This window comes from Echeneis naucrates, chromosome 4 (genome assembly GCF_900963305.1).
Source record: "Echeneis naucrates chromosome 4, fEcheNa1.1, whole genome shotgun sequence".
Lineage (NCBI taxonomy): Eukaryota > Metazoa > Chordata > Actinopteri > Carangiformes > Echeneidae > Echeneis > Echeneis naucrates.
The window spans coordinates 12847497-12861478 of NC_042514.1; the positions used below are offsets into that span (position 1 = coordinate 12847497).

The 13982-nt window shown below is 39.4% G+C and overlaps 1 protein-coding gene across 1 annotated transcript in view; it reads left to right on the plus strand.

Annotated features, from left to right (window-relative positions):
* Positions 1-13982, plus strand: part of sh3rf1 (SH3 domain containing ring finger 1) — a 34056-nt gene that overhangs the window by 16822 nt on the left and 3252 nt on the right. Inside the window, exons 3-11 of the mRNA XM_029500853.1 lie at positions 3295-3570; positions 4092-4187; positions 5142-5447; positions 8843-8953; positions 11326-11453; positions 12105-12275; positions 12729-13012; positions 13102-13421; positions 13581-13933. Coding sequence (XP_029356713.1) covers positions 3295-3570; positions 4092-4187; positions 5142-5447; positions 8843-8953; positions 11326-11453; positions 12105-12275; positions 12729-13012; positions 13102-13421; positions 13581-13933 — 2045 coding nt within the window. The remainder of the gene's footprint in view (positions 1-3294; positions 3571-4091; positions 4188-5141; positions 5448-8842; positions 8954-11325; positions 11454-12104; positions 12276-12728; positions 13013-13101; positions 13422-13580; positions 13934-13982) is intronic.

A 13982-nucleotide genomic window follows, 5' to 3' on the forward strand; every position in this document is an offset into this window, starting at 1 on the left:
TCTAATATGGATTGTTGACAAAGTTGTTACAGTAACCTGTTCAGATGCATCCTGGAGTATAGTTTACCTACCGATGGAATTAGATGAATGCTGTTCTTATTCTCAACTCAACTAACTTTTCTAGCCAATCGGAAGCAGTGTCGGGTGTGTCTTGCCAACGAAGTCTATTTTGGGTGAACGCCATAGCATTTGCCGTTAACAGCACCTTTTAGGGGGGACAAGTTAAGACAATTCCAAAGGCCCAAATGACAAGGGCCCCCAAAAATAGCTGAACATTAAAAAATTATTAAACCATCATTGTTAAATTGATATTTATTCAAATATAGTAATTCAATTAATGATCTATTTGTCTTTATTTGTTTTTGGCAGTAAATGTCAAATATCCACACTGACCAAAAAGTAAGTATCCCTATTGACTACTCTCTATGCATGAATGGATCGGGCCAGCCTGAACGCACTTGCACAGTGCCTGCTATCAGTCAGTAAATGTTAGGCATATGCAATACTGCAACTTTTTTTGCCGATCCAATACCAAGTAAATCCAGGGCCAGTATTGCCAATGCTGATACTTTGTACTAGGGGTGGGAATGTTTTACTGTTTCATGATTCGATTCGATTACGATTTTTGGGGCTACGATTCAATTCAAAATGATTTGATTCATGATTTCTGCTTCAGTCTATACCTATGCAAAGGATCCTCATGATCTATTCCAGTCTGCTTTGCAAGACAGAATGACAAATGGAGACGTTAGTGTCGTTTTCACATTTATTAAGTTTTAAATATTTATCCATACTTAGATGGAATTGTTGCATAAAAGCAATATCATATATCGCTTAAGTAACAAAAATAAAAGTGTCTCTTGTATTTAAAAAATAAATAAATAAATAAATAAATAAATAAATCTTTGGTTAAACATGGGTTCTCAAAGTGCTTAATCCTTACTTTGCAAATCCTTGCACACTCTTCCCGGCATTCGGTAAATAGAGTTCATTATAAACACGGAACTGGCCAACATTTTACATTAAGGTTTTTTGGGGGTTTTTTCCGGACTGAAGAGGACTGAACATATTTGTTGGGAAAATGCTCTGAGGGGGACTAATACTCACTAATAATGCACAGCTCCCTACCAATGAATGAATGAATGAATGAATGAATGTGGTGACTTGAGCATGGGCGCGGTTCAATTCCCAGTAGGGGCAGCTGAACATGAACATCTAAGTTAATTGGCGATGAGTAATGGAATGGGCTACAGCAAGGAACAGCGACACCCCCCCAGCTCCTAGACCGGACTGGACCAGACCAGACTAGACCCGTGACGGCAGCCCTCCAGAGACTGGACCCCTGCAGCAAGTAGAGACCAGACCAGAGACCAGACCAGAGACCAGACCAGAGACCAGACCAGAGACCAGACCAGAGACCAGACCAGAGACCAGACCAGAGACCAGACCAGAGACCAGACAAGCGACCAGCGAGACTGGACAGAGACCCCAGAGGGGTCCAGAGACTGGACTCCTCCATCGAAAAAACAAAAACAAATATGGGAAAAATTTTAACGTAATTTGGTGAAAAAATAAAACAGATTTTATAGGCCTCTCGGTAAAAACCAGAATTAGTCCAAATCTTTGCCTTCAACGAGGACAGGGCCGGTTGAATCTCTTTCCTCCATTATTATGGTTTCCTCCTTGTTTTTGTGCTTACCACGCATGAGTATGGTCCAGAACGGGCTCTGTGGTGACGTCAGAACATCCCGCATACAAAATGGAGGCAGACAGCCTGTGGTTTTTTTTTTTATTGATTTTTGGACATTTTAAATCAATTCTGAATCGTAGTAAATCAGAATTGCGATTCTTATATGAAACTTTTTTTTTGGCACACCCATACTTCGTTCTGAAACAAGCAGCAGCTACTTTGCTTTTGTGTAGGGGCAAGCAGTGTGTTATATATTAAATCTGAGTACATTTTCTGACTACTAAATGAGCTTGTGATTTATGCTCTCCACTGTTAATTAACTATGCGTGTTAAAACCCAGAACAGATTTGAAGCAAAGTTAGGCAAATAAAAAATACATTTTTACATAAAATATGCACAAAAGCAAATGTTTAAAAAAGTCAAATTCTTTGTTTGTAGTGAGAAGTTTTGTTCAAAAACAAAAATATAATAACATTGCACTTAAATTACAAAGTTGCAAAATTATTGCTGGAGGACATGTTGTAAAACTTGAATTGAAAACTTGAAAAAACTTGAAACTAAAATATTTTTTAATGACAGTAATTCAAACACTAATTACTTTTCCACATACTGATCATTATGAAACAAAAATAACTATACTGGATGCTGGACAGTTCAAAAGCATTGAGTTGCCTAACTCAGCCTGTATTAAAGTTGCAGGCAATATTGAAATAATCTAGTTGGATGCTTTCATTTAGATTGAATTATGACCCTTAAATGGCATCTATATCTAAAGACTCCAGTGATGGGTCCCAGTATGGTTTTTGTTTTATTTTTTCTCCCCCAATCAAGCCCCAAGTTCCTGGCGGCACCCCTGTGTATTGTGTATGCATTCATTCCAAGTGGACAGAGAATTTACAAACAAGTGGTGCTGGGCATGGATAGAAGTCACTGGTTGAGATGGGCAAACTTTTGGCACTTGATGTCTGAAATTAGGAGAGCCAGGTGTTTGTTTCTGCACAGTACTTTAAACCCTGTTTTCATCATGGCTCCACCTTTGTGAAAAATGCACTTTATATAGCTTATTATTATTATTTATTTATTTATTTAACATTACATTTTAAATGTCTTTGCTTTAGTGAGTCCCAGACTCAGGATGTTGGTGCGAGTTACATTGTAACTCTGAACATACAATGATAAATGTATGTTGTTTTGTTACTTTGCTTGCAGTGGTTGACATAGTATTAATAGTTGTGCCATTGCAAACAGTCACTCCTTATACTGACAAAGTATTGGGTTTATTTTGAACTGTGCCCACAAATTCACTGTATTGCTTCCATAGGTTATATGATGTTTAAATCTCTGGCTGTGTGAATCTTTTTATTGGTTCATTGCAGTTCCAAGGTGGGACTACTCAGTCATTATGTTCCTCATAATATGCATTAAAACACTTTATTGAAACAGTAGCAAGGTTAAATGCCTCGATTTTTAAGAGGAGGGGGCATTACATTTGATCTCTTATTCAGCATAAATCCACTCCACTATCATGAATGCTTATATATAGTATAGTAATATGTTGCACATACTTTACTTCCCCCAATCTTTTGCCTTCATTCTATTTTCAGGGTATACCCCAGCTCCCTTGTGCCAAGGCGCTCTACAGCTATGATGGCAAGGAACCGGGAGACCTCAAGTTCAACAAGGGTGACATTATCATTCTGCGTCGTCAAGTGGATGAGAACTGGTACCATGGGGAGATGGGTGGAGTCCATGGCTTCTTCCCTACAAACTTTGTCCAAGTCATAAAGCCGCTGCCGCAACCACCACCTCAGTGCAAAGCTCTGTATGACTTTGAACTCAAAGACAAGGAGGCAGACAAGGACTGTCTGCCCTTCTCCAAGGTGAGACAGTGCTAACATTGCAACACCCATAGTTCTGCCATGTGGTCGCTGCAGTAAAACAAACAAAAAAACCTGTCATTACTGTGACGTTCTGTCTGCTAAGTATTTATTTTTGAAACGCCCCGAGAAAAGGTGTAGATTTTTAGCCAGGCTGCATGAAGAACTGTAATTAGGCTGAATAATGTGATCCGGTTATAAAGCCAGAAATTAACTACAGGAATTGAGAGGTTACATCTGGTCAGTTGTTTGCTCAGTTGTTTGGGTCATTCTGTCATCTTTTGTTTAAAAGCCACATGAGCAAAAGCAGAAACAAGCTTACTAAGTAGTTTTTTGTTTTTTTTCTCAACAGAGCACCATGTCTTAGACCCCAGTGTTTTTACTCTAGAGTAATAAAACATTGTCCCTACCTCATTATTTCTTTTTGATGTTTGTTTCTTATAGGATAAGAAACCCTCTTAGCTTGCATCATCCTTAATGAAGTTCTCACTCATACAATGCCACACTCTGTTTCAAATTTTTAGGATGATATTCTAACTGTGATTAGACGAGTGGATGAAAATTGGGCAGAGGGAATGCTGGGAGACAAAATTGGAATTTTTCCCATCTCATATGTTGAGGTAAGAAAATGAAAAAAAGAAAAATTTTCTTTAAATGTTGTCCTCCTTCCTTATACATCTTTGGAAATGTGTTACATGCTTTTATTCCCTTTGAAATGTTCACGTGTTTCATTGAAACATTAAACTCTTTGTCTTTGAAATCTCTGTTCTTTAAAGATTACTTAATTTGTTGATTTGAAAACTGTCCATGTCAGTGTGCATTGTATTGTGAGCAGAAAAAATACATCAAAAATCTTTTTGGCACAAGATTAGTGTCTAAAAATGTTGACGTTAGTATAATGTACCTAGAGGTGTTTATACTTTTGTGCACTGGTTTGGGGTTTTGTTTAACAAAATACCAAATATCTTTAAGGTTGTTGGGTCATTACTTGTTGGAGTGAATTCAGCAGAAGAGAAGATTTCATTGTTCTGTGACTACATTGTATATTATATAGTCATGTTCAGAATAAATGCATCATATCATGTAGAGCAACCTAAAATTTTCTTCAGGTGTTGCACATCACTCGAGTATGCACAGTAATTTGCAATTCCTGCTAAGGACGGCCTTAAACTTAATTTAAGATTACTCACCTGGTATTTTGTTCTAAATCCTGTACGTCTGTCCTAATGTGCTGACATGTCAGTGATAAACCTGTACAGGAGATCCTGCTGCTTGGGGCATTGTGTGACAGTAAGCAAGAGCACCCTTTGATTAACTGGAGCCTTTTTAGAGTTCTCCCTTTGATTTTTACATCACAGTCAGTTGCGGTGCAAGAATGGGTCACAAAGCAGGCTGATGGTTTGAAGATAGCTCAGCAAGCTACCTTTAGCTCCCTCAGACTAATATTCTTCCAAGACAGACAGCGCTTTCTTAAGTTCTCATGGCCATTTTAATACTCCTGCAGACATAGCTTCTTTATCTCTATCTTGTTTCCCCCTCACTGATTGCCCTCTGCCTCTCTTCCACTGTCATAGTTCAACTCCGCAGCACGTCAGCTTATAGAGTTGGACAAGCCGTCAGACTCCAGTGGAGAATCTGCTGAGGGGGCCTCCTCAGGGCCCCAGAGCAATGGTGCCCAGCGGGCAGGAGAGAAGAAGAACAGCAAGAAGCGACATTCCTTCACCTCTCTCACTATGTCCCACAAACCCATGCTAGCGCCTCCCCCTCAACGCCACTCCATGGAAATTAGCGGGCCGGTCCTCATCAGCTCAAGCAACCCCACAGCAGCTGCCCGAATCGGAGAGATTAGTGGGGGGCTTTCCTGCAGTGCACCTTCACAGGTAAGATAATGGCACAGAAAGAACAACTTTAAGAACTCCTGCAGAATTGCAGGTTATATTCAGTGTGTTGTTGTGTATTATAAAATTAATTTATAAAGATGTACGCGAGAATAAATAAATCATATTTGGCCATTTCATCAGGTTTGGAATCTCAGTGTTCTGGGTTTAGGGTTTTTTTTTTTTTAATCAGGTGTTTTTATTTATTTTTATTAAATTTTTTTGCGGTGGCTCTTAGACACAAACCTGGTGCAGCACTCTCACAATATACAATATTGATATGGACTCCACTGTGTTGATTATCAACACTGTAGTACTCTGGGATAAAACAAATTGTGGAATTAATCTGTTATACTGGAAATTCTGGATGGATGGCTCCATCAGCTGACTCAACAATATTCTCTTCGGGGTGTTCAATTGCATAACTGACAAAAAAGACATGATGATACAAGTGTAGCACAGGGTTCAGCTTTAAGCTTTCATTGTTTTTGAAAGATCTTTGTTGCTTTTAAAAGGCTTCGATCTCCTTCTGTCAGCAATTAGGCTTGACTCCCTGTTTTCCACATCATACCAAAAAGACAGATGCTCCATCCAAGCATTCAGAATCATGGATGCCTGACTCTGCTCATCCGCAAAAAAGACTCCAGCTTAGTCCTCAAAGTTTCTGCACCAATCCCAACATGACAGCAACTCGCAGCTGCATTGCGGTTGCCAGTCTCTTGAGATTTGCTTTGACTTGGTGTTGGACATTCAGATCAGCACGCATACAGACTAACAAGACCATAATCATGTAATGTTTATGATTAATTCCAACATTCTCATTTCACATCTTAACAACTAAACACCTCTTTTTCTTGTTCTTTCCAACCTCTACTCTACTTTACCCAGTTTTCTTCAACATTGTCTCTTTCTGTTTTGTATTTTATTTGATCAGTCTATCATAATGAGGCTGAGTAGCATTGTGATCTGTGCTTTCTGCGCTAGAAAAGCTGTGGCAGTTAATTGAAACATTCTGTGTAAATAAATAATAATTCTCAATAATAGGTTAGATAGATAGTGTCACCAGACGAGAATTAACAGTAGGAATATAAGCTAAATGTAATGTTTGCCAGGGTTTTAGGATGGTCTTGGTTTTATAATGCAGTTGAAACCAGAAGTTTATATACACTATATAAAAAGACACATCACCGTTTTTTGTTTTTTGTTTTTGTTTTGTTTTTTTCTCACTGTCTTAACAATAAATCAGATTAAACTTTTCCTATTTTTGGTCAATTAAGATTACCAAAATTATTTCTATTTGCTAAATGGCAGATTAATGAGAAAATTATTATAATTTTTTTTTTTTTACACAATTTTTTTTACTTTCTTCAAAGTCAGAAATTTACATACACTAAGATTACTTTAAACAATCCCAGAGCCCAGATGATGATGTTCGGTTCATCCTTGGGTGCAATGTTCAGATGCCTAAAGGTGCCACGTTCATATGTTCAAACAATTATACGCAAGTATAAACACCATGGAAATGTCCAGCCATTATACCGCTCAGGAAGGAGATGGGCTCTATGTCCCAGAGATGAATGCTTTGGTCCGAAATGTGCATATCAACCCAAGAACAAAAGGAAAGGACCTGGTGAAGATGCTGGCTGAAGCTGGTAAGAGTGTGTCATTAACCACAATGAAACTAGTCCTGTGCTGACATGGGCTGAAAGGCCACTCTCCCAGTAAGAAGCCATTTTGGCAACATGTCCTGTGGTCTGATGATTCTAAAGTTGAACTTTTTGGCCATAATGACCATCGTTACATTTGGAGGAAAAAGGGGAAGCTTGCAAGAAAAAAAAGGTGATGTGCCTTTTTATATAGTGTATGTAAACTTGTGGTTTCAACTGTATATTATAACATGTTAATCTTTAGAATTAGTTCCCTTATTTACACAGTAGCTGACTTTCTTTGTCATCTAAACAGTCTAAAAACAGCCTTTAGGTTGTTTGCTAATATTTTCAAACTGTATAAATGATGTTTGCTTTGTCTTCCTACTTCATAGCCCTGAGAGCTTGTAAAGCTTTTCTAGGGTATGAAAGTTAGCAGCTCGGTTTTTCAAGAATTGTTTGCCCATTTGTTTTTTTTGTTTGTTTGTTTTTTTTGTTTTTTTAGAGTTTATGTGTATTTGCTGTCTGCAGATGTTCTGAATTGCTATTTTCCCAAACCCCTTGTTTGGCAGCTCATTAATCTTTTATCAAGAGCGCATATTGTAAAGCGAGTGCTTGTACACAGTACAAAGTGGATTTTGAGGACATTCTCTCTCTTTTTTTTTTTTTCACCAAAATAATTTCTTATTATGATTTATTTATCATCAGAGACTTGGATTTATGCAGATGAAATAATCATGTTTTTAACGACTCAAGGCTTGGCCTTTGTTTTGTTTATCATCATCTGGATGTTTTATAATAAAAAAACAAAACATTTGTGCCTGTGCACCTATCCTTTGAGAGCTAACAATTTGATTTATACTTAGAGTAAATGTTAAATGAATGTGCAAAGTATCTTCAGGCACTATATAAACAGCCTGTCTAGACCCCTTTCTCTTGCCACCTCTACTGATTTTCTCTCCTTCCAACACCCAGAGGGAAAAAAAAACAACAAAGGTGAGCACTAGTTTCCGGAGTTGACATTCTTTGATTTTTTTTTTTCTTTTAACTTGATCTTTTTAACCCTTATTTGAGTGTGATTAGTAATTATATTGTATCCATATACCTAAATGTCAGACAACCGACAGAGCCGTCATTCAACATGCAGACATTTTGCTTTTCCATGACACACCCAGTGCATGGTAATTAAGCAGGGTGTGTATACTGAATCTGACATCGGCCTGCTTTGTGAAAGGTTCACCTTAAGAGACAGCCCTGTATGGAGCAGTCATGCATAGAAAGACATAACCAGCAAAAGGGGGAAATTTTGTGTGTCCAACAGTAAGACCTTTGTTACTTTAACATCCTGGCCTGTGTTGTGGATGACTGGTTGGGAAAGCCACCCCTCTATAAGTCCAATAAAATCTACTGCAGAGTGGTCACCAGGTTTCTCTTGGAGAGATCATCAGACCCAATATTGATTATAGCTAAGTCACAGGGATACAAAGGCATATGGTTCTATAAGTCAATTTTCAACAATGTAACAAAAGACAGGGAGAATATAGTTCATTTAAAATTGTGATATCAACTCTTGAATACTATTGGACATCAGCTTTCCCATATGATGTATGATTCCAACATGTCCATGACTGATTGCAGAGCAGACTCATCAGAGTAGTTCTAATCTTCATGTGTGAATGGAGCTTGCACTCATTGTACTCATGTACGTTGTTGATGTTTTCCTCATTGATCGTATTTCCCTTTTATTGACAGGTACACATTTGCACAACAGGATTAATTGTCACTCCACCTCCCAGTAGTCCGGTTACCACAGCAGCTGTCTTCACATTTCCCTCAGAAACGAGCTATACATCCATCCCTGGGGTAAGTGGAAACTTTGATATATCTAGCCATTAGTCCAAAAATATTTAAGTGATATGCTGTTATTCTTGTATTTGTAAGATTATGCTAATATACTGCTTTATCTTTAAAGGTTTCAAAATGCATGATTTGTCTGTGCAATTTCTATTAAAAAGCAGGTCAAGGTTCAGTGTTAATATGATAAAAGGATCAAATTGTGTCTGTGGAGAAATTCACGCAATCTGCATTTGAAACAGGGCCTTAAAATGCCTTTTATATCTGTAACTTCAAATGTCACAACAAAGCAGTCACTGCTCTCAGCCATGCCCTCAGACTAGCAACATCAGGCCAACCATTCTACTTTGCTGAATTTGGTTTTCTGAAATCTGTTATACGTTTATACAATGAAAAAGAAGACAGGCTCCAAGCCCCACATCTGATCGGTTAACTTATCTGTTGTTCCACAGAGAAGCCTGAGGAGATTTACATTTATACCAAGATGGTTTTTGGTTTTAAAACTTTAATCTAGCTCTATATGAATATCACCATTTCACATAAAGCCCCAGACAAGTTTAAAATAAGGGAGCTTTTACACACTAAACTGTTAAATTAACAAACATATGCAGCTTAAACCAGAAAAAAGTACATTCATTCCACATTATTTTTCCTGTCCACTGGTGGCTTTATTTCTATACAAGTAATACACTTATTTAATGATGATGATGATAATAATAATAATAATAATAATAATAATAATATAAAACCTGAAATAAAACACATTTCATATTGAGCTGAAATAGACTGATAAACATAGCATAAACAGTTGCTTTTTTTGTAACCATGTGTTTAAATCACCTCACAAAGTTATGGTCTCATGATCTGCCAGCCAGCTGCATGGTTATCTCAGGCCGTTCAGAAATTTTAATCAGGGGCTAGGATATGTATGAATGTAGGTGTAGGTGTATGGTAAGTGTATACAGGTGTAGATGTATGTAATGTATGATGTATGTTTGGGTGTACACCTATGTATATATTTTGCGACTGGGTGATTAGTGTGAATAGAGATTATGCTGGTAAAGATCTGATATTTTGTTTTGATGTACATACTGGGACGCCAATGTAATCGCTAAAAAGCAAATAAAAACATTAATAAAAAAAGGGAAATTTTAATCAGGATTCTCCATCAAATAAGATGAACTGGCTTTATGATTTGAAATTGGCCTACATTCGCCTAAAATAATGATGCTCAGGAGTCTTTTTTGATTTATATACCTGCTGCTTACATGTTTCTTCTGAGCCAAAATGGGAACAACTAAAGTTAAGAAATCCCTGCAGCCCACACAAAACAGCACGTACACTTCCTGTCTGTCTGTCTCACTCTCTCTGGCATGTGGAGTTTCTGAATGAGCAGGAATGTGTACACAAAAGGTTGAGCTCTCCGCTTCACTTGGGAACCCTACATGATGTTTTTGTACAGATGATTTCTCTAGCCTGCAGGCAACCTAATTATCTCAGCTCAAGCGTCAGCAGTGAACCGAAACGCACATCGACACGCATACACGTTAGGCCTGTACACATACCACAGGGCTGTCTGAGGGCCACTCCTCCCCCATTGTGTCATGGAAGCTATTACTCTGCTGCTCAGCACTGGCAATGGGAGTTTGGGAAGACTAATTTTGCTTCTGAGTTGTAGGACCCATCTTTGCCATCACTCTGGTTGCTCATTTGGGATTTTAGTTTTTTACAGTTGCCTTAAAATCTGTAGCATCGAGTTCATTTGCTTGATGTTGACATTGTAGATTGGTGACTTAATTTTAAGCCTGTTATCTGGAAGCAAACAAAGCATACAAAGAAAAACTTCTTCAAAAAACACGCCGCAATCTTTAATCTTTAGCCAAACACTCTTCTGATGTTACAGACATTCCACACAAGAAAACAAGAGTCAAGATGAAGCCTCTCATAGATTGTTTGAGGGTTGCTCTGAAGTGTGTCTACAGACATGCTTTCATTTCATATGGTCCCAATTAAATCCTGCAATGGCTTTAACATCTAGCTATGTGGTCTCCTAGCAACAAACAAACAAGCAGAATAGTAGATTCTCAAGTAAAAGGGAGAAGTCGGGGACAGGACTATGATTTCTGCCAAACAGACTCTGCCTTAGAGATCATCTGTCATCTGGGTTATTCCCTCTGGTTTGCCAACACTTAGTCTCCTTCCCCCCTTGTTGCTCATAAACAAACTGGTTTCTCTGTCTATGCAATACGAGCTCACTGTCACGGGCTTGAGTTACTTTGTTTTAGTCTTTTTGCTTCACATGGAGGGGAAAGGTATTGTGAAATTTCAATGAAATGAAAATTCTGTCAAACTGATGATATTGTCTGTTGTACTTTCGGCAGGATGCTCTCCCACCACCCCCACCACCTCCCCCACAATCATCATCTGGTGGAGCAGCTTATTCACTGGCTGCCGGACAGAGACCTTCCCCTAGTATAAGTGACCAAAGTGGGAGGCAGAGACCCACAGTGTGAGTTACAAAAACAGTCCAGCATAAAAATATGTAGTCTTCTTGAATGTCCACTGAAATGTCATGGGTGTTTTGCGTACCAATGGCCCATTGTCATAGTGCACACTTCCAAGGGGGAAATCCTTGCGTATCTGTGACCCCAACCCCCTCTGAGCTTTCCACAGGTGAAAGGATCGGAACTGGTGGGTGACAGTCTCTTGGGTCGAATTGAAGATCCCCTCTGTCACCCCTGACTTTTCACCCCTTCACCTTTACCCTCATTACTCACAACACACCTGATAAGAATTAGATCCACCCGCGCCTTTTCTCCTGATGTCATAAGCCTGTGCATGCCTGTTAGACACAAAAACTGAGCCTTTGATTTCATGGCTGCTGTTTTCTTGTTCTGATGCAGAGAGATGATGATCCGCAAATTGTTTTGTCCTAAAGCACTGATTTTCTCTGGGTCAGAGGATGCAGTCTCTGTTGGATGGTCTCTGAGGAGATGATGACATATGTGTAGTTAAAAAGCAGAATAAATTCAGCAGAAATGGCTCACTTCTCAAAATGCTGAAATGTTTTTACTGCATTAATGGTAAAATCTATTTATCATGTCAACTCAATGTGGTGTATTTTTGCTTGATATGTGCTTCGTCTTTGATCTGGTTATAGCTATGTGGCAATGTTCCCTTACACTCCACGAAAGGAGGATGAGCTGGAGCTAAGGAAGGGAGAGATGTTCCTGGTGCTGGAACGCTGTCAGGATGGCTGGTTCAAAGGCACCTCTATGCACACTGGCAAGATTGGAGTCTTCCCTGGGAACTACATGAGTCCAGTCAGCAGGTCAGTCATTAATTCATTGTTAGCTATATATATATAACACATCCATTTATCCATGCTACATAATCGTGGGTTCATAATTTCAGCAGTATATCACAATATTTCAGTGATGTGTTCACACTTAGTTACACTTAGTTTGTTAAGTTAAAGTTAAAGAAAAAACTATTTTCATTTAAAAAATCATCACACAATTGAAGTAATTGATAAAATGCATTTATCGCCCTACTTTGAGTCAAAATCTTGCCAATCTTAGAATCTTGGACAAAGGGTTTGGGTTTACGACTGGAAATATTTCCATATGAGTTTTACTTAAAATCTAGCATAGAACAATTTGAAGAATCAAATTGCCGTTTGAAAAACTTGATGTTATTAAATCTTTGTGCTAAGCAACATTGCATGTTACCTGTTTATCTCAGATGGTTACATCTTAGCTCTCTTAACCCTTCTTCCTCTCAGGACAGCATCAGGGACCACTCAGCCCAAAGTGCCCATAAGTCTGTGTACTCAAGCTGGTCGAGGAGTCACTGTTGTTAGCCCATCTTCTGCTCCTCTTGGGGCCATTGTTCCAGGACCTGATTTAAACAAACCCCCCAGTGCAAGCCCCACTGCTGTGTCTACCAGCTCCCAAGTTGTAGCTGTTGTAACTGCAGCTCAAACAGCAACTGGGCAGCAGCCAAAAGTCCCATTGCATGTCAGCTCCCAGATGACAGTGAATCAAGCTCGCAATGCAGTCAGGACAGGTAAATCCACTGGAATCAAAATAATTACTGTATGCTCCTTCATTTCATGAAAGCATTTTTTATATGTCATGTTTATTTCTCATCTGCAGCTGCATGTCACAGTCAGGACCGGCCTACAGCAGCAGTGACACCCATTCAGTCTGTGGCACCTGTAACCTATCTTCCACACCTTGCAGTGTGCCCACAGCCCTCCTCTAGTTCAGCCCAAGGATGTACCCGGGCTGGGGTGGCAATGAGCTGCGCTGCCATCTCTCTAACTCCACCTAATGTCAGCGCTGCATCCTTAGAGGGAGATGCTTTGAGGCCTGTACCGGTCCTCACAGTGCCTGTAGGCTCTGGGAACAGCTCTGCTCTTAATACTATGGTCAACAGCACAGCTCTTGCCTACAGATTGGACAAGGATGGCAAGGTATGATAATTCTTAAGACCTAATGACTTAAGATCAAAGTGGACACCTGAAAGTCAACAAGTCAAATTATCTGTTGGAGACCCATCAGTCGACTGATATTTTTCAAGTTCGAGGTTCTGCAGTTCTCAGACAAATAATAATGTAATCTTATTCATGCAGAGAGAAAAGAAAAGTCTTCTGAAACTGTTGTCCTCGAATAAGAAGAAGTCTCGTCCCTCTCCCCCCTCCTCACCTACCCTGGAGGCAGAACAGACTGCAGCTGGAGAGGTGCTACATGGCGCCACAGGGCATGACAATCCCTCTCCCTCTGGCTCTGTCAGCTACCTCGAGTCTGAACCTCCAGCAGCCATTGCTTCTGCCTCTTCATCTTCCTCCTCTTCCTCAGTCCCAGAGCCTTCCCATCGAAAGAGCAGCCCCCTTGATGGATGTGCTCCTATTGCTCCTCCTCCCCGCCAGCCATGCTCTTCTCTATTATCCCAGCAGCATGACGCACGGCCCATCATATGTGAGAGGTACATTGGTGCAAATCTGCAGTTTTAAACCATTGTTTGCTATTGTCCC